Source organism: Microcaecilia unicolor, chromosome 3, assembly GCF_901765095.1.
Source record: "Microcaecilia unicolor chromosome 3, aMicUni1.1, whole genome shotgun sequence".
In the NCBI taxonomy this organism is placed as follows: domain Eukaryota; kingdom Metazoa; phylum Chordata; class Amphibia; order Gymnophiona; family Siphonopidae; genus Microcaecilia; species Microcaecilia unicolor.
In genome coordinates this window covers 389,112,145-389,137,324 of record NC_044033.1, presented here as the reverse complement: position 1 = coordinate 389,137,324, position 25,180 = coordinate 389,112,145, and the positions used below count along the sequence as shown (strand labels likewise).

Below are 25,180 nucleotides of genomic sequence, written 5' to 3'. Positions count from 1 at the left end.
CAAGCCCAGCTCCCTCTGCCAGCTCCTTCTGTGCAATGTATATCGTGACGCTTGCAATCGAATGCAGCTATATAAGCGAGAAATTAACCCACTCGTCGTATTAGAGTCTTCACAAAGTGCTTCCATAGTCGATTTTTCCCTAGCAACCACCTCCCGCACTGCTCTGGTGGAGAGAAAATGGGACACCTGTCTATAAGCGAATTCATCCTTTTCTAGCCCCGGGAATCTGGCCACTACCTCACTAAAAGGTAACAATACGTCACCCTCGAACAACTGCCCCCATGTTTTCAACCCCTCTTCATACCATCTGGTGAATACTCCCTTCTCAATCCCAGGGTAAAACATTGGATTATAAGCTAACGGCGACAAACGTGATAGCACACATTGTTTTCGGGAAAAAAGACTATCCCAATGCGAGAGCGTTACAGAGATGGAAGGACACGCTCCCTCCCCAATCGATCTAAACGGGCTGGGGAGCCACACAAGTGTCCCAAGAGGTCTCGGGCCTGCAGATTGCTGCTCAATGTGCACCCACTGTCTGTCCAGGTAATCCTGGAATCATTCAATTGCTGCTCAGGCTTGAGCCGCTCGATAGTACCAGGCCAAATTGGGAACCCCCAGCCCCCCCCCCCCCCCCCCCCCCCCCCCATCTCCTGTCTTGATAAAGATAGGCGCGTGATAATCGCGGCCTTTTCCCGGCCCAAATAAAACATATTATACGATCTTGCAGTTTTAAGGAATTTTCTGGGAATCGTGATCGGGAGGACTTGGAATAAGTATAGCAAGCGTGGCAGCACATTCATCTTGACAGTAGCTATTCTGCCAAACCATGATAACTCCAAGTCCCCCATCTTTCCAAGTCCGCAGATAAGACTCTAGCCAACCCTTTATAATTAGCTGTAAAAAGTTCAGAATATTTAGCCGTTAAGTTCACTCCCAGGTAACGGATTCCCTGAGGGGCCCACCGAAAAGCATAGGATGATTTTAGAGACTCCACCAGTTCCTCGGGTAAATTAACGTTTAAAGCTTCCGATTTCACCATATTCACTTTAAAACCCGACAGCGCTGAGTATTCATCAATAATGCGCATGAGGTTCGGGAAAGCAATAAGCGGTTTTGGGACAAAAAGTAACACGTCATCTGCGAACAAAGCCACTTTATGCTCTCTCCCCGCCACATTGACTCCCGGAATATCCCGACTCAATCGCACCCTAGATGCGAAAGGCTCCATAACCATGGCAAACAACATAGGGGACAAGGGACAGCCCTGTCGCGTTCCTCTAGAGAGCGTAAACATCTCAGAGTTGCCCCCATTCACTCGCACACAAGCCCTGGGGGAATCATAGAAGGCATGGATCCAGTCACAGAAATGCGGCCCAATCCCAAATGCTTCTAGGACCTTGTACATGAACGACCAATGGACCCTATTGAAGGCCTTCTCAGCATCTAGGCTAAGAAGACCCAAGGGCCTCCGATTTCGCTGGGCCAGGTACATTATATCCACCACTCATCGCATATTATCCATGGCCTTTCTATATGAGATAAACCCTACCTGGTCCGGATGAATTATCGTCGGCAGTAAGGGCGCCAGGCGATTAGCCAGCACTTTAGCAAGTATTTTTACATCAGCATTTAACACTGAAATAGGACGATAAGATCCGCACTCCAGTGGGTCCTTATCCTGCTTGGGCAAGACAGCTATCCAAGCCTGTAACATGGACGGGGGTAAGGGTTCTCCCCTGCCAATCTGATTAAACAGATCCGCTAGGAGAGGAGCCACTTCTAACGCATATTTCTTGTAGAAATTAGGTAGCCCATCCAGTCCCGGGGATTTACAAGAGGGTAGCCCTTGAATAGCCTTTTGAATTTCCACTGGGGTCACCGGCTCTTCCAACAAGGCTCGCTGTTGGTGAGTCAAAGAGGGTAACTCGCTCCCCATTAAATAATCATTGATATTCTCCTCTGAGGATTTATCTCAGGCTTGTACAGTGTTTGGTAGAACTCCCCAAAGCGCCTGCATATATTCTCTGAGGTAGTCAATATGTCCCCCTTCCCATCCCGAATATGGGTGACAGCGCGCTCTGCTTTATGCCTTCTTAGCCTCATAGCAAGGATACGACCAGCCTTATTTGTGAATTCGTATGAGCTAACTTGCCGCTGTGCCTGCAGCATGCTGAGATGCGCTGAGTATATAGAATCTAGCTGCAGTCTCGCTTCTCGTAGCTCCTCCAGCACTAGTGGGGAGCTTCTAACCTTATGCAGCTCTTCCAGGTATCTAATGTTCTCCAAACACCTCGCCAGCTGTATACGCCTAGCTTTGCACGTTTACTAGCTGCTTGCAAAAAGAAGCCCCTGGCAACTGCCTTCATAGCATCCCACACAGTCTGAAGTGGCGTCCCAGAATCCACATTAAACTCCAAATATTCCTTCAACATTTTCCTACAACCCTCAACCACCTCCAAGTTTTGCAATACACTCGTGTTCAATGTCCACCTTTTATCCTTAAGCTCAGCCTGTATGCACGGCAGCACTGCCCAAACTGGCGCATGGTCCGATATCGTCATACTCCCTATGCCCGCCCTCGGACCCCCCCTCAATGAGCGCAGTGTCAAGAAAGATGTGATCAATGCGAGAATAAGAGGCATGGACTGGCAAGTAATAATATAATCTCGCTCCTTCACGTGGTTCAACCTCCATACATCCAACGTTCCCGTAGAGTGCACTAAAGAGCCCAGAGCCAATGATTCCCTAGTCTCCCTCTGCTGGGCCGTACCCGATCTATCCAGAGCCGGATTCATCACAGCATTAAAATCTCCTCCCAAAACTATGGAACCCTTAGCAAACGTAGCCAGGTCATTCTTTATTTTAGCAAAAAATTTATCCTGGTGCTCATTAGGGGCATAAATGTTCGCCAGAGTCAAATCAACCTGATCTTTAACTATGTGTAAAAACAAGAAACGACCGCCCGGATCACGTTTGATCCGCATTACTTGAACTGCTAACGACGAGTGAAACAACACTGCCACACCTCGTTTTTTGGCTCCCTCAGAGGACGAAGCAAAGTATGCTTTAGGATAGCTAGAGTGGGAGAGGAGTTTCTCATGCAGCCTACGAAGGTGTGTCTCCTGCACAAATACTATATGTGGTTTGAGTTGCAGCAGTTCTTTTAAAAAAACTTCTGCCTCTTTTGGGGCATATTCAAGCCTTTAACATTATAAGATATAATTTTTAGGTCAACACTCATGTCTGGATATGCAAACAAGACAGGCCAATATGAAGCATTTGTAACCAATCCATTGTAGTGGTAGGAACCTCCACCTAGTCTCAGTAGGGCCACTCTCCCCCCCTCAACCCACCTCCCCCCCTTCCCCCTTGTCCCCCACAGCTTGCACCAGCCAGAGGATCCATGTCCCCTGAGTGGGATATGAGGAAGTAACCCACCACTACCCTGACAGCCCAACCCTACCATCCCCCCGCCCCTCACACCCTGACTTTGCCACCTACCATTACCGATCCTAACTCACATATCTATCTCACTCTTAATAACAGATATTTACCACAGCATCATTCACATTTCTATCTACATCTTACATCACACATATCTAACCCCCACCCTTCTAAGCTCATCCCCTGGTTCCCCACATATCTACTAGCCCAATTCCCCCTTATCTACCCTCACAGATTGCAATATTAACATGACATGCAAAGATCGAAGAGCAGAAACCAACTGTAACAGCTCTAATTCACTAATTAGTCTAATATCCCAGTTTGTCCAGGATGTCCCTGGTTCACCTCAGGGCTGCAAGTACCATCATGCAGCTATGAGTCTCCCCAAAGGTGTTCAGGTCTCAGCAGGTACGACTTTTCTTTTCGATTTGCCCCTCTTGGTGGAGTCAGGGACCCGTTGCCACTTCTGTAATTTCTCTCTCGTCACCGGTGCCAATGTTCCCGGAGGCGTTCGCGTGGCCACATGCCCTGCCTCATGCAGGATCTCCCAGGCCTCCACTAATTGCTGAACTCTATGTTTAGTACCATTCAATTCAAAATTCAGTGAAAACTGGAATCCCCATCTATATGATGTGCGTTGTTTAATCAGCACCTCCAGGGCCGGTTTCATGTGGCGCCGCTGCTGTAGGGTGTATTGCGATAAGTCCTGATACACCGTGATCTTGGCTCCGCCATACTCCAGGTCCTGTGCCTTCCTGGCCTGGGTTATAACCCACTCTTTAACCTCATACTTGTGAAACCTGGCAATGATGTCCCGCGGCCTGCGCTCCTGCCGCTGTCCAAGAACTCTATGCGCTCTATCTAGATCAATTATCACCTCCTCCTTCTCTGTTCCCAGCAATGTAGTGCACAAAGTTTGTATAATCTGCGGGACGTCTTCTGTGTCCCCGCCCTCCGGGACCCCACGAAATCTGAGATTGTTCCTTTTGCTTCTATTTTCGATGTCATCCAACTTGTTTGTGAGCTCAGCATTCTTTAATTCCAGCTCTTGAATTTGGGAGTCATGATGCTACAATGACTCTGCCTGCTCCTCGATCCGGAGTTCAGCATCTTTGACCCTGCCCCCCAGTTCCCGGAGGTCCGTGCTCATCGCCTCCATCCGGTCCAAGATTTCCTCTTTGGACGTTTTAATATCTTCTTGTATACTGGTGAGGAGCAGGCGAAGCTCCTTAGAAATACCTTTTTTCGCCGGGGGCGGCCGAGACTCTGCCAAGGAGAGAGCAGAATCCGAGTCCGACTGCGATGCTCGTGCCCGCGCCTCATGGCGCTTTGGCGGTTTGCCAGGCCCGGCGTTCGTCGGCCGCTCCGCGTCTTTATTCCGCGTTGAAATTGCTTTGCTCATGGTGAGGGTCGCGTGGGGATTCACTTCTGCCCACTGTGTATCTCCGATGCTATCGCAAGCCAAAGATTTCTGCTGTTATCGGGTGCTGCAAGCGGGAGCTCTCGGGTTAGGCAGCCATCATGGACGGTGATGTCACTTCCTCCCCCCAGGCAATGTATAAATTTTTAAAATAAATAAAAATAATACTCATTATAAATAGCTAGGCTTCATTGACAATAGGGGGGGCCTCCATTAAATAACAATGGTGCATGTTAATGCATTGGCACTATGAAATTTAACTCACCTCAGGCTTGTATTTGGAAAGGTGAGTAATTAATCTGAAAATTTCAGATCTACCTTGAACTTTGACTTCTGTAGTTTTATTAAAGCAAACCCAGGAATGAGAGGTTTAGTCCCTCACCATGGTCATATTTCTGCACTTCAGAGAACAGAGGAGCCAGAAAGAATAGTGAACTGTCCGGAGCACCCTCATGGACATAGGAGCCGGCTCTGTGGATGCTTGAGCACCCCCAATATTGAACAGTCTTTTGACTATGTCCAAGGAGAGGTGATTTCTGTTGGGTTTATCACCCCCAATAGTTTTGAAAAGTCGACTCCTATGCTCATGGAGATGTTATATAGCCCCCAGCAATCCATTGCAAACCTAGAAACAGGAGACTGAATTCTTCTCTACAAGTTTCATTCTCTCCTAGAACCTTCTGTAAGGCCACTGAATGTAAATTCAGGATTGTAGAATTGAAGCCACTCCTATGGAAGAAAGCCACTCAGAATGATGAACCTACACTCTGCTGTTTCCAATTTTAATATGCCTTTCAATGAGAGGAACATAGCCCTTAGTAAAGGGTCCAAAGTCTCCTTTTCAAGTGCACTCGTCATTCAGTGGCATCTCACATTTCTTTGTTTGATATATGCTATTTGTTTTTGTTCTATGTATTTATGTATGTTTATTGTACTTTGCTTAGTTTTTTTTTTTAGGTGGAATATAAAATTTTTAAAAATTGTATCCAGTAATAAATGACTGGGAGAAAGGATGCAAAAGAGATTTCCTTTATACGTGAAATGCTGAAACAGCTTATTGAAATATTTTAGTCAATTATTTATTCATACTTTCGTACAGCCAATGTCTCGGCTCTCCACTTGATGAGTTCCTGTGTCCTCCAACAACTGTTGAAGGTCGCAATGATGAGAAAGCGCTCCTTGAGCAACTTGTGTCCTTTTTGAGTGGCAAAGATGAGAGTGAACTTGCTGAGCTGGATCGTGCTCTAGGAATCGATAAACTTATCCAGGTAATGGGCCATCAGATAGCTAATGTTACTGGGATATGACTACCATTATGTTTTTAAGCAGACCCAATATACAAAACTAGCTCTACATTATATGTAGTCCAAATTCAAGCATTGGTGTTTTTACATTTGCATTTTATAGCTAAGCAAGATAAAATATATACCACAACTGTACTAATTTAATTTACTATTATAAAGCAGCTGGTATGTTCAGAATTTCTTATCATTCTGCTAAACCAGTCCAAATCAATAGATTATGTCCCCCGACCAGCAGATGGAGGCAGAGAAGCTAAAGCAGGGGTTTTTAACATTTACATGGACCTCTTCTCAGAAAAATGTATTTGAATGTATAAAATAAAATACATAGATATAGATTGTATTACAAAGGAAACAAATTGTGGTCAAATACAGTTATCAAAAAATATATATATTTTTTAAACAACAAATATATGCTGACAGGATTTTGGGGAAAAAGGTACTTCACAGAAACCAAATGTATTCTGATTTCACTTTCTATAATAATTTTAGGTAGTGAGATTTATTTTGATTAACAGTTATTTTTTGAGACTTGAGTCCATAAATTATTTTTGTTGCCCTTGTTCATTATTGAATGAAAAGGTGAATTTCAGTTAAAGGTTAATAAAAATAAAGTTGTAAATGTTTTCCCATACAAGTTCACAGACACCAGGTAAACAACCCCTGAGTTAGTCCAGTGATATTACCAGCATAAGAAGTGGTCCAGCCAGAAACTTGCCAGTATTTCTTTGCCTCCAGCAGATGATGCAGGTTGGACTGTGCAGCAGGATTATTTTGATTGCTTGAAGTAGATCTGACTCCCCTGGCCAAAGTCTATAAGTCTGTGGCTTTTTAGTTACATTCTAGTTTCTGAATTCTCCCAGTGATCAGGCCAGGGTCCTTCCCTGCTGTACTCCTGAGTGTTATCTCATAGGCCTCCTCTCGGTGAGGCGTCCTAGCACAGGTCTGTGGGGCCACTGCCAGCAGGGGTATGTCCCTGCCCCCTCCCCCCCCCCCCAAAAAAAAAAAAAAAACCTCTCCTAAATTTAGGAAAAAAAAGGATTGTGGAGGAGATTTTTTTTTTCCCAGGGCTGTTAATGAAATAAAGCTGAGCTTTAAAAGAGACAATTAAGTTTAATTGTAAAAAGTTGGATGACAGACTTCTTTGGGCTTATTCTTATTGTCAGATGTGATCATTTTGCATTGTCATTAATAAAAATGTTGAAATTATAATCTTTTAACATAATAGAACTGCTTCTATGATCTGCAGAGCTGTGAAATCTCACTGAATATGCTGAAAACTGGATTGGCTGGATGTGTCTCCAGGAGAGGATAGAGAAATACTGTTGTATCATACATAGCAGCTACAATCTTCACAAAGTCTGTTTCTTAGCTCACTTACATCCTCATTTTACTGCCAAGTCTCTGTGATCCATTAGTTGTACAGTTTAGGAATAAAAATTCAAATATAAATCATACTTTCTTTGTAGGGGTGGGCAATGATTAACATTTTTAATTGCAATCAAATGTGTGATCAAAAATTTTGATTGTGTGATTAATTTTGCTTAATCATGCCATACATTTTGGGCACATGGTTTTCAATGTTTTTAAAAATGTTGACCCAAACATTGTTTGAACAGATGTTCAGCGTGGCTGATTTTCCTTCACATCATGCTATGCAATTAGGGGTGAGCAACAATTATTTAAATTAATCGTGATGTTAAAAATTGTAATCACATGATTAGTCACACCTCTGGACTGAATGGCGTAGTACTCCATCCTTGTCCAGCATTTCTTCTCTCTCCCTTCCCCTCCATCCATGTGCATCTCCTTCCTCTGTCTTCCCTCCCCTCTCCTCCATCCATGTCCAATAATTCTCTCCTTGCCCTCCCCTCCATCCACCCATGTCTAGCAACCCTCCTCTCTCCACTGCCCTCCCCTCCATCCATATCCAGAATTTCTTCTCTCTTCCCTCCATCCATGTGCATCTCCTTCCTGTCTTCCCTTCCCTCTCCTCCATCCATGTCCAATAATTCTCTCCTTGCCCTCCCCTCCATCCACCCATGTCTAGCAACCCTCCTCTCTCCACTGCCCTCCCCTCCATCCACCCATGTCCAGCAACCCTCCTCTCTCCACTGCCCTTCCCTCCATCCATGTCCAGCAACTCTCCTCTCCCCTCCATCCACCTATGTCCAGCAACTCTCCCCTGCATCCATGTCAGCGATTTCTCCCCTGCCCTCCCCTGCATCCACCCATGTCCAGCAACTCCCCATCCATATCCAGCAATTCTCCTCTCTCCCCTGCTGCCCCCTCCATCCATCCATATCCAGCAATTTCTCCTCTCTCCCTGGGCCCTGTTCTCCCATCCATATCCAGCAATTCTCCTCTCTCCCCGCACCTCCGTCCATGTGCATCTCCTTCCTATCTTTCCTCTCTTCCATCCATATGCAACATTTCTCCTGCCCTCCCCTGCATCCATGTACAGCAACTCTCGTCTCTCCCCTGCCCTCCCCTCCATCCATGTCCAGCAACTCTCCTCTCTCCCCTGCCCTCCCCTGCATCCATGTTCAGCAACTCTCCCCTGCCCTCCCCTGCATCCATGTTCAGCGATTTATTCCCTCTTCACTGCCCCCTCCCCTGCATCCATGTTCAGCGATTTATTCCCTCTTCCTTGCCCCCTCCCCTGCATCCATGTTAAGCGATTTCTCCCCTCTTTCCTGCCCCCTCCCCTGCATCCATGTTAATTGTTCCCCTCTTCCCTGCCCCCTGCATCCATGTTCAGCAACTCTCCCCTGCCCTCCCCTCCATCCATGTTCAGCGATTTATTCCCTCTTCCCTGCCCCCTCCCCTGCATCCATGTTCAGCGATTTATTCCCTCTTCCCTGCCCCCTCCCCTGCATCCATGTTCAGCGATTTATTCCCTCTTTCCTGCCCCCTCCCCTGCATCCATGTTCAGCGATTTCTCCCCTCTTTCCTGCCCCCTCCCCTGCATCCATGTTAATTGTTCCCCTCTTCCCTGCCCCCTGCATCCATGTCAGCGATTTCTCCCCTCTCCCCTGCCCCCTGCATCCATGTCAGCGATTTCTCCCTCTTCCCTGCCCCCTGCCCTCCCCTGCATCCATGTTCAGTGATTTCTCCCCTCTCCCCTGCCCCCTGCATCCATGTTCAGTGATTTCTCCCCTGCCCCCTGCATCCATGTCAGCAATTTCTCCCCTCTCCCCTGCCCTCCCCTGCATCCATGTCAGCGATTTCTCCCTCTTCCCTGCATCCATGTCAGCGATTTCTCCCCTCTCCCCTGCCCTCCCCTGCATCCATGTTCAGCGATTTCTTCCTCTCCCCTGTCCCCTGCCCTCCCCTGCATCCATGTCAGCAATTTCTCCCTCTTCCCTGCCCTCCCCTGCATCCATGTCCGCGATTTCTCCCTCTTCCCTGTCCCCTGCCCTACCTCTTAAAACTCATTTTACGTGGCTGAATGGCAGTGAGAGAAGCAGAGAACAGCCGGCTCGTCTTCAGATTTCTCCTTCCCTCTCAGCGTCCCACCCTTGTGTAAACAGGAAATGAGGGCGGGACCACAACTCAGCTGAGAGGGAAGGAGAAATCTGAAGACTAGCCGGCTGTCCTCTGCTTCTCTCACTGCCGTTCAGCCAGGTAAAATGAGTTTTAAGCACTGGCTGAGCGGCAGGAGGGCAGGTTTCAAATGGCTGCATAGGCGCCGTTTTTTAAAACATTCGATTTAAGGGAGCGACCGTTCCCCCTGCGCCCCACCTAGCTACGCTTCTGACTGAACCATGCGCTCCCGGGCGACTGTCTGCTCCCCCCCCCCCCATGCCTCCCCCCCCCCCCCCCCATGCCTCCCCCTTTCTAGTTTAAACTGAAAAGAAAAGTTAAAGAATGCTTTTTAAACTTGGATATTGGAACAATTGCAGATGATTTAAAGTGATAAGATTACAACAGGTAAACAGTGTTAGAATTAAAAGTGGAGGAGTGGCCTAGTGGTTAGGGTGGTGGACTTTGGTCGTGGGGAACTGAGGAACTGAGTTCAATTCCCACTTCAGGCACAGGCAGCTCCTTGTGACTCTGGGCAAGTCACTTAACCCTCCATTGCCCCATGTAAGCCGCATTGAGCCTGCCATGAGTGGGAAAGCGCGGGGTACAAATGTAACAAAAATAAATATGACTAATAAAATAAGATCATATTAAAATACAAAGGCAATCAGTTGAGAGGAGTTAGTTCAGATTTAAAAATCTTATATCTTGTCAATAAATCTTAGAAGCCTTAAAAAATAAGTATTCAGGACTAAAGGCAATCAGTAGATATAATAGGCTAGTGGTCCCAAACCTGGTCCTAGAGGCACCCCAGCCAGTCAGGATATCCATAATGAAATATTCATGAGAGAGATTTGCATGCAGTGAAGGAAGTACGTGCATATCTCATGAATATTTCATTGTGGATATCCTGAAAACCTGACTGGCTGGGGTGCCTCCAGGACCAGCTTTGGGAACCACTGTAATAGGTATTTCAGAGACCTGGTGGAAGGAAGATAACCACTAGGACTTAGTGTTACTAGGATACAAATTATATGACACAATAATAGGGTGAATTGGATGGTACTGTATATTGAAGAGGGGATTGGTATTGGGACAATTTGACAAACTGAAGAGTAGCAAATCTGGACTGGATGGTATACATCCCAGAGTACTGATAGAATTGAAAAATGAACTTGCAGAACTATTGTTAGTAATATCTAATTTATCTTTAAAATCAAGCATGGTACTGGAAAATTAGAGGGTGGCCAATGTAATGCCAATTTTTAAAAAAGGATTCCAGAAGTGATCCAGGAAATTATAGATCAGTGAGCCTGTTGTCTGTACCAGGCAAAATGGTAGAGACTATTATAAAAAGAACAAAACTACAGAGCACAAATATAAGCATAGATTAATGCGACATGGATTTAGTCGAGGGAAATCTTGTCATACCAATCTACTACATGTCTTTAAGGGGTGAATAAGCATCTGGATTAAGGTGAGCTGGTCAATATTGTATACTGGATTTTCAAAAGGCAAGGATGTTAGAAAGTCATGGGATAAAACCGTAATAAAGGAAATGTTTTACTCAATGTGGAAACTCAAACGAATAAAACCTTTCTTCCCGAGGGAAACCTTCCGCAAACTAATACAATCAGTGGTCCTAAGCCATGCAGATTACTGCAACAGAATCTACGTGGGGTGTAAAGAACAACTTTCAAAAAAACTCCAAACTGCCCAAAACACAGCAACCAGATTGATATATGGTAAAACACGATTCAAAAGCGCTAAACCCCTCTGAGAAAATCTGCACTGGCTCCCAGTCAAAGAATGGATCTACTTCAAAAGATGCACTTTGGTCCATAAAATCATCTACGGTGTAGTCCCAGGATATATGACAGACCTTATAGATCTACCAAACAGAAACAGATCCAGATCAGCATGATCATACCTAAACCTACATTACCCTAACTGCAAAGGGCTAAAATACAAAACAACATATGCATCTAGCTTCTCCTACATGAGCGCACAACTACGGAATGGACTCCCACATGCTGTGAAAACAATACATGACCACCTAAACTTCAGGAAATCATTAAAAACTCACCTCTTCAAAAAAACCTATCCCGCTTATCCAACATAACTCCACACCCAGCAACACAACATAATCCAAACATCGTACTGGACAACTTACCATCATCTTCCCCTCAACCCATGACGCCTGACCCACATCTACCTCATCTGACCACAAAACAATATTGTATTTGTTATCAACCTAAAGGGCAAATGCCTTTACGGTACTTGTAAGCCACATTGAGCCTGCAAATAGGTGGTAAAATGTGGGGTATAAATGTAACAAATAAATAATAGGTAATGTCCTATTATGGTTTAAAAACTGGTTAAAAGAAGAAAGAAAACAGAGAGTAGGGTTAAATGGTCAGTATTCTCAATGAAGAAGGGTAGATAGTGGGGTTCCCCAGAGGTCTGTGCTGGGACTGCTGGTTTTTAACATATTTATAAATGAGCTAGAGATAAGAACATAAGCGGTGCCATACTGGGACAGACTAAAGGTCCATCAAGCCCTGTATCCTGTTTTCAACAATGGCCAATCCAGGTCACAAGTACTTGGCAAGATCCCCAAACAGTACATTTTATGCTGCTTCTCCTAGAGAGATAATTAAATTTGCTGATGGCATAAAGTTATTCAAAATTGTTAAATAGCAAGAGGATTGTGAAAAATTGCATAAGGACCTTACAAGATTGGAAGACTGGGCATCCAAATGGCAGATGACATTTAATGGAGCAAGTGCAAAGTGATGCATGTGGGAAAGGGGAACCCTAACTATAGCTGTGTGATGCCAGGTTGCACATTAGGAGTCACCGACTCATCATCGTTGATACGTTGAAATACTCTTAGTGTGCGGCGGCAGCTAAGAAAGCAAATAGAATGCTAAATACTATTAGAAAAGGAATGGAAAACAAAAATAGAACGTTATAATGCCTTTGTATCACTCTATTGTGCAACTGTACCTCAAATGATATAGTGGAATTAGAAAAGATACAGAGAAGGGCAACGAAAATGATAAACGGTATGAGATTTTCCTATGATGAAAGGATAAAGCAGCTAGGACTATTTGGCTTGGAGAAGAGATGGCTGAGGGGAGATATAATAAAGGTTTTAAAATACTGAGTGGAGTGGAACGGGTAGATGTGAATCATTTGTTTACTCTTTCCAAAAATACTAGGACTAGGGAACACAATGAGGATACAAAGTAGTAAATTTAAAACAAATCAGAGAAAACGGCATTGGCGTTGGATTACTACTCTCTCCCTCCTGCAAATTCCAACCTCTTCTTCCACCCCAATCTCACTGCTTTTTGTCCTTTGAAGTCCACTCCATCTGCCTTTTCACTCCTCTGCCTCGCCGACTGGCAGTCATTTATCAACCCCCTGATAAGTCTTTCATCTTTCCCACTGACTTTTACGCCTGGCTTTCCTTCTTTCTTGAACCTACATCCCCCTCCATCATCCTAGGTGACTTTAACATCCATGCTGATGATTCCTCTGACTCCTATGCTTCCCAATTTCTTGCCTTAACGTCCTCATTCAATCTTCAGCTGTGCTCCTCTGCACCTACCCACCAAAATGATCACTGTCTTGACCTTATCCTCTCCTCTAACTGCTTCCCCTCCAGCTTTTGTTCCTCAGCTCTCCCCCTTTCTGACCATCACCTGTTAACCTTCACACTTAAGCACCCTCCTCCCCAGTCCCACCCAATCTCAACCCCCACATCTAGGAATCTTCAAGCTATTGACCTCCTTACTCTGTCCTCTTGTGTCTCTAACCTTTTCTCTTCCACCGCTCTATCTAAGTCTGTCAATGAAGCCGTTTCGTCCTAGGATACTATTCTCTCCTCTGCTCTGGACACTCTTGCCCCGCCCATGCCCCGTCCTACTAGGTGTACCAAACCCCAGCCTTGGCTGACCTCTAAAATCCGCTACTTTCGTTCCTGTGCCCGCTCTGCTAACGTTCTTGGCTTAAATCCCGCACCCTTGCCGACTTCATTCATTTCAAATTCATGCTTAACTCCTTCTAGTCTGCCCTTTCACGGGGCAAACAGGATTACTTCACCCAATTGACAAATTCCCTTGGCTCTAACCCTAGACTTCTCTTCGCCACACTGAACTCTCTTCTCAAAGTGCCTCCATCCCCAATTCCCCCTTCTCTTTTTCCTCAGACCCTAGCTGAGCACTTCCATGATAAAATCCGTAAGATTAACCTTGAATTTTCATCCAAACCCTCCCCACCTCTCTCTCCCTTAGTCCACACCCCCTACTTTCCTTCTCCTTCTCTTTCTTCCTTCTCTGAAGTTTCTACTAAGGAAACTGCCCTTCTTCTTTCCTCCTCCAAATTTACTACCTGGTCATCTGATCCCATCCCCACTTATCTACTTAACACCTATCTCTCCTACTATCATCCCTGCCATCTGTCACATCCTTAATCTCTCAATCTCCACTGCAACTGTTCCTACGGCCTTCAAACATGCTGTTGTCACTCCACTCCTTAAAAAACCCTCACTTGACCCTACCTGTCCCTCCAACTATCGCCCCATCTCCCTTCTTCCTTTCCTCTCCAAATTACTTGAACGCGTCGTGCACCGCAGTTGTCTTGACTTCCTTTCTTCTCAACCTATTCTTGACCCACTCCAATCTGGTTTCCACCCTCTTCACTCTACTGAAACTGCACTTACCAAAGTCTCTAATGACCTGCTGCTGGCTAAATCCAGAGGTCTCTATTCTATCCTTATCCTTCTTGACCTATCTGCTGCTTTCAACATTGTTGACCACACCATACTCCTAGATACGCTATCCTCGATTGGATTCCAGGGCTCTGTTCTTTCCTGATTCTCCTCCTAACTCTCGCTTCACACTTTCAGTGTTCACTCTGGCGGTTCCTCTTCAACTTCCATCCCGCTTTCAGTTGGTGTCCCTCAGGGTTCTGTCCTTGGACCCCTCCTTTTCTCCATCTATACCTCTTCTCTAGGTACCCTGATTTCATCCCATGGCTTTCAAGACCATCTTTATGCAGATGACTCTCAGATCTACATCTCCACCCCCGAAATCTCAACTGTAATCCAGGACAAAATTTCATTCTGCTTGTCTGACATTGCTGCTTGGATGTCTCAACGCCATCTGAAGCTAAACATGACTAAAACTGAACTTCTCATTTTTCCCCCTAAACCCACTTCCCCTCTTCCCCCTATCTCTATCTCCGTTAATGGCTCTTACATCCTCCCTGTCTCCTCAGCTCGTAACCTTGGAGTCATCTTTGATTCCTCTCTCTCCTTCTCTGCACCAAAACCTGTCGTTTCTTTATCTACACACTGCAAAAACCAGGATAGAAAAAACCTATTATAGGTACATTTTCACCAAAAATTGCCGTAAAGCATGTTCAAGAAGATTCAGTGTTATGTTTTATTTTTTGTTTTATTTTTACTTTTAGAGCACCCTCAGATAATCCCACTATGTAAAGTACACAGAATTCTCCGTTGCTTAGTGGTGTAGCACTTCTTTCATTGGGTTGCTCATTTTTTATGTGATAAAACACTGAGTAAGTGCTAACAGGCTGGTATAATTTTTCAAGCACTATATACCTAACCAGCACGACTTATTTTCCGCCAAAATCGTTATATCCACACTAGCCCACTCCTCAAGTCACTTCACTGGCTCCCTGTCCGCTTCCGCATACAGTTCAAACTTCTCTTACTGACCTTTAAATGCATCCATTCTGCAGCCCCCCATTACTTCTCCACTCTCATCTCTCCCTACATTCCTCCCCGTGAACTCCGCTCACTGGACAAATCTCGCTTGTCCTTCTTCTCCTCCACTGCTAACTCCAGACTTCGTTCCTTTTCCCTCGCGGCACCTTATGCCTGGAATAGACTTCCTGAGCCTGTACGTCTAGCTCCATCTCTACCTGTTTTCAAATCTATGCTGAAAACCCACCTTTTCACCACTGCTTTTGGCTCCTAGCCACTACTCAATTGCCCTCCCCTTGTTCCTTCTCACCCAGTACTTCCCTCGCCCTTAATTGTCTTGTCTGTCTGTATTTTTAGATTATAAGCTCTATTGAGCAGGGACTGTCTGTGTCAGGTGTTCAGCTGCGTTCGTCTGGTAGTGCTATATAAATGCTAATAATAATAATTTGTAATTAAACTATGGAATTCATTGCCAGGGAGTGTGGTAAAAGCAGTTAGCTTAGTGGGATTAAAAAAATTGTTTGGATAACTTCCTAAAAGAAAAGTCCGCAAGCCATTATTAAGATGGTGAACATTTACTGTTTATTTCTAGGATAAGCAGCATAAAATGTATTGTACTGTTTTGGTATCTTGCCAGGTACATGTAACCTGGATAGGCCACTGTTGAAAACAGAATGCTGGGCTTGACTGACCTTCGGTCTGTCCCAGTATCACAATGCTTACGCTTAAAACAGGAAACCGTGACCACATGTAAAAAAAAAAAAAAATCTTGACATCTGTAAAATATTCAACTCAAAACAATATCATGTACTTCCATGTTCTGGCAAAGACCCTTGTTTTACTACTTGCAGCATCAGGGAATATGGAAATCTTTCAGCCAGTCTGCAATCCAAAATGTCTCCTGTTGTGTAATAGATAACCAGCAAATCAGGTCCGACAATCAGAGATCACTCTCAAGTCACACAATCCATTCAACTCATGAAACAAAATGCAAAAAAAAAAAAAAAATTGCCATTCCATCTTCTGATTAAGTCTTTGAGGAAATTACAGTGTCTAAAAAGAATATCCAGTTTAGCTCTCTTATAAATACTGTTGAATATTTCCCCGTCGCAAGGAGGGCTTCAGCTGTTCTTTATACACATAAGTTGTTCAAATGAATGCTGGTACTTAAGACAGTGTTGAACGGATGGTTCTGCTATCTTCATCGAATGCAGAGATGATGATCTGATTTTTTGAAGGAATTGGTGACTGGATAACAGATGAACACTCTGCGCACATCTATCTTATGTAAATTCTTTTCCAGCTCCCACTTAGACAGCTTCTGGAAGGCCAGAAGAGTAACCACATGAAAGGTAAAACAGATGGAATGGTACAAAGCTAGACTGAGTCAACTGAGAAGTAAAATTAGGATCTATTCATGAGAGCACCTTCAGTTATTGCTATGCTAAACACATAGCCATGAGAAACATCATTGTTAGGGAAAAATCATTCAAGGCAGTCCAATGAAGAGGCTCAAAGGGAGGGCCAGCATGGGCTGACAACACTAAATTGAGATCCCACTGAGGCAATGATAATGTGAAGGGAAGACAAATAAGCTTAATCATCCACAAAAAGAACACCACATCTGGCTGGACTGCAAAGGAAACTCTTATCAAACTTGGCACTGAAACAGGACAGGGCTTCCACCTGGACTTTAAGCAAATTAAGCACAAAACCTTGCTGTAATCCCCTTAAGAAGGAGGACAAAAAGGAAAGAATATCTGCTGCCAGGGGAACATATCGTGATCCAAAAACCAGCATTCAACTTATGTTAGCAATGTAGAAGGTCTATGGTCTCTCAACAGCTGTCATGGTTGTGGCCGTGCCTCATGCCTATACTCACCTCTCCTCCCGGTGATCAGGCCCTACGGGCGCTATGGACTACTTTGTCCTTGTTTCCCATTCGTGTTCCAGAAATCATTCCGGTCCTATTCTGGTGTTCCAGTATCCAAGCCTTGCTCTGGTGTTCCTGCAGCCATGCCTCGTTCTTAGTTGTGACATCATCAGTAAAGGCCTTTATAAGCACCTGGGAACTTTTATGCCTTTCCTTTGCAACAGAGGTCTTCAGATGAGTTCTTGTCTGTTTGTGTTTGTTGCACTTCCAGCCTGCTCCTGCTTAGTCCCCAATCTGTAATCATGCTTCTGCTTCAGCTCCGCTTGTCTTTAGCTCCAGTTCCTTCTCTGTTTATATTTTGTCCTGCCTGCTACAGCCCTGCTTTGTCTTTAGCTTTAGTTCCAGCCCTGCCTGTTCCAGTCCTGCCTGTTTTCAGCTACAGTTCCAGCCCTGCCTGTTCCAGTCCTGCCTATTTTCAGCTACAACTCCAGTCCTGCTTGTTCCAGTCCTGCCTGTTTTCAGCTACAACTCCAGTCCTGCTTGTTCCAGTCCTGCCTGTTTTCAGCTACAACTCCAGTCCTGCTTGTTCCAGTCCTGCCTGTTTTCAGCTACAGCTCCAGTCCTGCTTGTTCCAGTCCTGCCTGTTTTCAGCTACAGCTCCAGTCCTGCTTGTTTCAGTCCTGCCTGTTTTCAGCTACAGCTCCAGTCCTGCTTGTTCCAGTCCTGCCTGTTTTCAGCTACAGCTCCAGTCCTGCTTGTTTCAGTCCTGCCTGTTTTCAGCTACAGCTCCAGTCCTGCTTGTTTCAGTCCTGCCTGTTTTCAGCTACAGCTCCAGTCCTGCTTGTTCCAGTCTGGCCTGTTCCAGTCCTGCCTCTCTTCAACTTCAGTTCCAGTCCTGCCTGTTTTCAGCTACAGCTCCAGTCCTGCTTGTTCCAGTCTGGCCTGTTCCAGTCCTGCCTCTCTTCAACTTCAGTTCCAGTCCTGCCTGTTTTCAGCTACAGCTCCAGTTCTGCTTGTTCCAGTCCGGCCTATTCCGGTCCTGCTTTTCCAGCCCTGTTTGTCACAGTCCTGCCTGTCTTCAGCTTCAGTTCTAGTCCAGCCTATTCCAGTCCTGCCCATCTTCAGTTCCAATCTTGCATGTTCTAGTTCAGCCTGTTCCAGTCCTGCCCATCTTCAGTTCCAATCTTGCATGTTCTAGTTCAGCCTGTTCCAGTCCTGCCTGTTTTCAGCTACAGCTCCAGTTCTGCTTGTTCCAGTCCAGCCTATTCCGGTCCTGCTTTTCCAGCCCTGTTTGTCACAGTCCTGCCTGTCTTCAGCTTCAGTTCTAGTCCAGCCCTGTTTGTCACAGTCCTGCCTGTCTTCAGCTTCAGTTCTAGTCCAGCCCTGTTTGTCACAGTCCTGCCTGTCTTCAGCTTCAGTTCTAGTCCAGCCTATTCCAGTCCTGCCCATCTTCAGTTCCAATCTTGCATGTTCTAGTTCAGCCTGTTTTCAGCTGCAGCTCTAGGCCTGCTTGTTCCAATCCTGCCTGTTCCAGTCTGGCTTGTTCCAGTCCTGCCTGTCTTTAGCTTCAGTTCCAGTCTTGCCTATTCCAGTCTGGCTTGTTCCAGTCCTGCCTGTCTTTAGCTTCAGTTCCAGTCTTGCCTATTCCAGTCTGGCTTGTTCCAGTCCTGCCTGTCTTTAGCTTCAGTTCCAGTCTTGCCTATTCCAGTCCAGCCTGTTCCAGTCCTGCCTGTCTTTAGCTTCAGTTCCAGTCTTGCCTATTCCAGTCCAGCCTGTTCCAGTCCTGCCTGTCTTTAGCTTCAGTTCCAGTCTTGCCTATTCCAGTCCTGCTTGTTTTCAGCTCCAGTCCTGCCTCTCTTCAGCTTCAGTTCCAGTCTTGCTTGTCTGTTTCCAGCTTTGATCCTTGTTTGGGTGGTTTGCCTGCTGCTGCCGGTTGCTGGCAGTGGCCCAAGGGCTCACTAATTCTGACTCCGTGACAACAGCATAGCAATAACTGAAGCTAAATAACCTTTCCACCTCAAGTCATGCCTTTCAAGGGCAAGCCAGAAAAGAGCCATATCTTCCATGAGTACTGGACTCTGTTGAAATAGTCCTGGCCCTCTCTGTAACAAGAGTGGAGAGCCTACCAGAAAGCGAACCAGATCCACGTACCAAGGGCAACAAGGACAATCTGAAGCAATTCAGATGACCAGAAATGGGTGTCTCAAAATCCTGCACAAAATCAGGATTTCCTGCACTGGAAATACATACAGAGGCTGACATCTGGGCCAAGGCTGCATTAGGGTGTCCAGACCCTAGTTCTTTGGCTGAAGAGAGGACACATTGAATTCCACAGAGTCACTATCAAGTCAAAAACCAGAGCTCCCCTACTGCTCCTCAACTAAACAGAAGGTTGCCACACCCAGCTCCCACTTCTCTGGGACTAGTTGATGCCTACTTATGTAGTCCGCCTGGACATTTTACATGCTCGCCAGTGTATGTCACTGAAATCACCAGAAAATGCAGCTCTGCCCATGCACAAAAGTCACTTATTTCCAGGGAAACTGCCACACTCCTTGTTCCATCCTGCTTGTTCATGTAAGCCACCGCAGTAGTGTTGTTGGACATTATGCATATCGCTTTCTCTCGTATCAGAGATGAGCTGCACTAAAGGCTAACTGAATGGCCCTTCAGGTGGCTGATAAACCACAGGGCTTTCTGCTCACCAGTGGCCCTGCACAATTAGATTCCGACAATGAGCATCCCAACCTTCAGAAATTACTTTGGTCATTACCAAGACCTATTCCAGCAGATCCAAGGAAATGCCCCTCAACAGATGCTTTGAAGAGCCCATCAAGCTAGCTGTTTCTTGAGAGGAGACAATAAGGAAGAGTCAGGTCTCAAATCTCAGACTGCAAGGCCTATATACAGCAAGGCCTGCTGAAGGGGTCTCGTATGAATTCTTGCCCACAAGAATTCATCACCCCCTACCTCTTATGCTTGAATTGAGTTGTCTATCCAATGTTCTTTACAACCTACTTCAACATTTAAGAACTTTAATGTTAAACTGTTTTTGTATTTCTCATGCCGGAAATGGCGATCATCATTACGGCACAATGTAAGCCACATTGAGCCTGCAAAAAGGTGGGAAAATGTGGGATACAAATGTAACAAGTAAAGTAAATAAATAAATAAAACTACCTCTAGAGTTGCTCTTTATATACAAGCATCTCACAAGGCAAAGCATTTGAAGGTGTTGCTTTGGTACAGAAATCCATGTAAGGGTCAGGTGGCCTCGAAGTTGTCGCTGTGGCGTTGGATTAAAGTTATAGAGGTGACATATGTTCTTAAACAGAAGATGATTCCGCAAGGGTTCCAGGCTCTTTCAGCTAAGTCTCAGGTACTAGCATGAGCAGAAGCTAGGGTGGAAGCACCATAAAATATTTTTAGGGCACCAAATTTGTCTCCTTGCATTCTTATGACGATCATTACAAGATTAACATTTGGGCCATGGTGATGGTGCCGTAGTCGGTGGGGGTCTTGTCTTCCTCCCACCCTGTGGTGCATCCCATTGGTCTAGACTGGTCTAGCAGGAAGATCAAGAAGGTGAAATTTGATCTTGCTTGATCATTTCTTTTCCTCGATTCCTGATAGACCAATCTAGGTCCACCCTGGAATAGTAGAAGGTTTGAGTTTCCATAATTTGCTTGCCTAATACTCAATATTGAATTCATATTCTGCAGAGGTTTCCCATGGGGAATTTTTTTTTTTTTATAGTAATTGTCTTGGGTGTTTACTGTTCATGCATTAGCATACTGGCAAGTTAAGGCTGCACCGCTGCTTATACTGGCAGTCACTATAACCTTTAATTTTTCTGAATCCATCTGGTAGGGGATGCAACAGTATATTGTTTATCCACCAATGTGGAGGGTCCATGCAGTAGTACCCTGGGCTGATGTCAGCACTCTCGGCTCACTGGATGGATCCTCAACCACAGGGGGCCCTTTTGAGCCTATCATGATAACCTACTTTTGTCCCTGCAAAGTCTTGATTCTTGGTATCTTTCACACTCAGGGTGAACAAATATGCACATAAAGTAGAGCACCAGACACACTATGGATTCATGAAGGACGTTTGCATTAGTCTATAATGTCCACTTTGGTCTGGATTACTCTTTAAAATACTTATAAACTAAGGGTTTGAGTAGTACACACTGTATATGCAAACGAGGCAGTAGAAAAAAATGCAATCCAATCCTCTGGTTCCCAGCTCAGTCCAGAGCTCTGCCATTCTCATTTCAACATAAAGAAATAAAGACCTTGCTGTATTTTACTCTAGTGGAGAACTTTATACTCTCCTGAGCTCTTATTGAGGTTTGAGGTCTTACTTACTTTGGGTAGTCCTGAGACCCCTGATAGCACCTCCCCTTGGGATAGTTTTCTTCACCCACTAGGCAGTATCCCCTGTTGTTATAGCTGTCACCAATAAAGAGCAAGTAAGTCCTTATCCACAACTGGGATTCAGTCTATTCTCTCCTGGGTTCCACACCTTGTGGATCCACTAGTTCTCCTCCAAAAGTGCAGTCTGTATATTCAGAATCGGATAATGGATGATGAGCAGGTTCTTCAAGCATTTCTATTTGCATACGGTCTTCAGACTGTTAGGGAAGATGGCTCAAGACTGCCCTCCTTCCTGCCTGAAGGCTTTTTCCCAAGATGCATATGGATGTTCCTCCCCCCTCCATCCTCGCTTTGGCTCTAACACATTTTGCTTGGTAGCCCAGGCAAATTGGGATACATCTGAGCTCCACCCCTTACCAGAAGACTAACGTTTATGCTTTCTTGGAGACCTGACTTGCTGCCTCAGAATCTTTTCCTTGGGACGAGGCAGGGTTCTGATGTTTCTTGCTTAGTGAGTTGTGGCTGTGGCAAGATAGGGCACTCCCTACTCTGGAAGTCATCCCCCTGAATATTACAGGGGACATAACCCATTGGTCTGGACTGGTCTAGCAGGAATCAATGAAAGGAAATTATCAGGTGAAACCAAATTCCACCATAAATGCACATCACAGACACAGGATTGCATGATCCACAATGCTACTGATTCAGTATCCTTTCTTTGTGGTAATGTAACACTGCCTGAATAAATGTTTGTTTTTTTTCTGCTTGTTAACAGGGAGGTGGACTGGAAGCATTTAGTGAGAGATTTCCCCCACAGCAGTCAGCACCTGCAGTGATGATGGATCAAAAGCCTGGCATGTATCCTCAGTCTTATACTTCTGCTTCTCCCAGCATTAATCTCCCCAGCCCTTTTGTAGGGATGCTCAGGCAGAAGACTGCTTTTGGACCTATGCCAGTACAGGTACCACCACCACCACCTCGAGGGGCATATCCTACCAGTATTGGTATGCAACCACGTCAAACGCTGAATAGGCCTCCTTCAGTGCCGAACCAGCTTCGACTACAGCTTCAGCAGCGGCTACAGGGGCAACAGCAGGTGAGATCATGAATTTAATGCATTGTTAATGGAAGGTCGTTTGCCACATAGGATCTGGTTTCAATTTAAGTAGTACAGTATATCTGGCAGTTAGAGGTTTGTGAGAAAAGATGCTAACTTGGTGGTAGTCTTTTTGTTTATGTAGGAGAAATTATCCTGTTTTATTGTGAAATACTACTGTGGCACTTTAGTTCACACTGTATAGACAAACTAAATTATTTCTTTGGCACCCCATCTATATTATTCATTAAGCTATCCTCAGTATTAGGACTATATAGTAGCCTATAGAACAGGGATGTCCAACCTCGGTCCTCACCAGTTTGGGTTTTTAGGATTTCTCCATTGAATATTCATGAGATCTGTTTGCATACAATGGAGGCAGTGCATGCAAATAGATTTCATATATATTCATTGGGGAAATCGTGAAAACACGACTGGATTGCAGCCCTCGAGGACCAAGGTTGAACAACCCTGATATAGAGGGAAGTGCAGGACACCAAAGTCTTAGGTTTTGATTCCATAATTGTCACAGTCATGTTCTCTCTAAATTGTGCAGGAGTCCTCTACCTGTCAGATGCGTAGCCAAGTTGAAGGCACGTGGAGAGCGGACTGCCGACGGTGCTGGCACGTGCTTTAAATGTGACAGATTGCATAAAAATAGATGCCGGTGCTATCTAAAGTTTGTTTGGAGGAGCGGCCGCTCCCCTGGCGCCCCACTAACTACGCCACTGCTTCTATACTCCTGCCAGTGGGGGTGCTGTTACAGTATCACATTTTCAATAGCAAGGGACAGGCGACAAGGGATAGGAGAGTTCTGCAGGACTTCAGAGGACCTGCTTGTCCCCAGTGATTGAAAATACAATATTGAAGCACCACCCCCACTGACAGCAATGCAGTTGGAGGACTCCTGCACAGCTTAAAAGGAACATTAACCACAGTCTTATTGTGTGACCTTCACCATGACATTTCACCACCATATACATCTTCTGTTTCCGTTGTCTTCCTGTCCTTTCTCCTTATCATACATTGCATAAAAGTAGAAAGTATTTCGTAGTATATTTTGGATAGGCAGGAGCACCATTGTGCAAGATTAGCAAAGAGCTGAGTGCTAGGACTTCAGCGTTACAGGCACCATAATTAATTCCACAAGTGTACTGCCAATCCTTCCCCCCCCCCCCCCCCAGTGGAAACAGGCAGTGGCAGCAGAACTTAAATGTCTCCTCCCTCTCTCTGCCATGCAGAGCCAGCTGTTGTGATAAGATCTGCAAGATGTCACCACTCCTACAGTGAGGCCTGGTTACATGGCAACAAGAAAGAGAGGATGCGCTTAAGTGCATCTGCTACTGCTCGGCTACATTACTTTATAATTACATAAGTACATAAGCATTACCATGCTGTTACAGAACAAGGGTCCATCGAGCCCAGCACCCTGTCACCGACAGCGGCCAAAAGAACAAGCAATTTGTCCCGACCATCCTAGAAACACTGTATTATTCCCTCGTCCATTCAATAACTTTGTACGGCTTTTTTCTCCAGGAAGCCATCCAACCCTTTTTTGAAGTCCGCTAAGTGAACCGCCTTAACCATCTTTTCCGGCAGCGAATTCCAGAGTTTAACTACTTGTTGAGTGAAGAAAAATTTCCTCCGATTCTTTTTAAATTTACCACACTGCAGCTTCATCGCATGCCCCCTTGTCCTAGTATTTTTGGAAAGCGTAAACAGACGCTCCACATCGACCCGGTCCATTCCACTCGTCTTATAGACCTCTATCATATCTCCCCTCAGCCGCCTTTTCTCCAAGCTGAAGAGCCCCAGTCTCTTCAGCCTATCCTGATAGGGAAGTCGTCCCATCCCCTGTATCATCTTTGTCGCACTTCTCTGCACCTTTTCCAATTCCACTATGTCTTTTTTGAGGTGCGGCGACCAGAATTGAACACAATATTCGAGGTGCGGTTGCACCATGGAGCGATACAATGGCAGAATAATATCCTTATTTTTGTTTTCAATCCCTTTCCTAATGATACCCAACGTTCTATTTGCTTTCCTAGCCACAGCAGCACATTGAGCAGAAGTTTTTAACGTATCATCTACGATGACACCTAGATCCCTTTCTCGGTCCGTGACTTCCAGCGCTGAACCTTACATGACGTAGTTATAGTTGGGTTCCTCTTTCCCACATGCATCACTTTGCACTTGTTCACATTAAACGTCATCTGCCATTTAGATCCCAGTCTCGTAAGGTCCTTTTGTATTTTTTCACAATCTTCCTGTGATTTGACTACTTTGAATAACTTTGTCATCGGCAAATTTGATTACTTCACTAGTTACCCCCATTTCTAGGTCATTTACGAATGTTAAAAGCAGAGGTCTCAGCCCCGATCCCTGATGGACCCTGCTAACTA

The 25,180-nt window shown here is 45.2% G+C and overlaps 1 protein-coding gene across 5 annotated transcripts in view; it reads left to right on the top strand.

The window, feature by feature from the left end:
• Window positions 1–25,180, top strand: part of NCOA1 (nuclear receptor coactivator 1) — a 660,387-nt gene that overhangs the window by 491,242 nt on the left and 143,965 nt on the right. For all 5 annotated transcript variants that reach the window (XM_030198687.1, XM_030198689.1, XM_030198688.1 and 2 more), the window contains 2 exons: window positions 5,967–6,135; window positions 22,458–22,778. In XM_030198687.1, coding sequence (XP_030054547.1) covers window positions 5,967–6,135; window positions 22,458–22,778 — 490 coding nt within the window. The remainder of the gene's footprint in view (window positions 1–5,966; window positions 6,136–22,457; window positions 22,779–25,180) is intronic.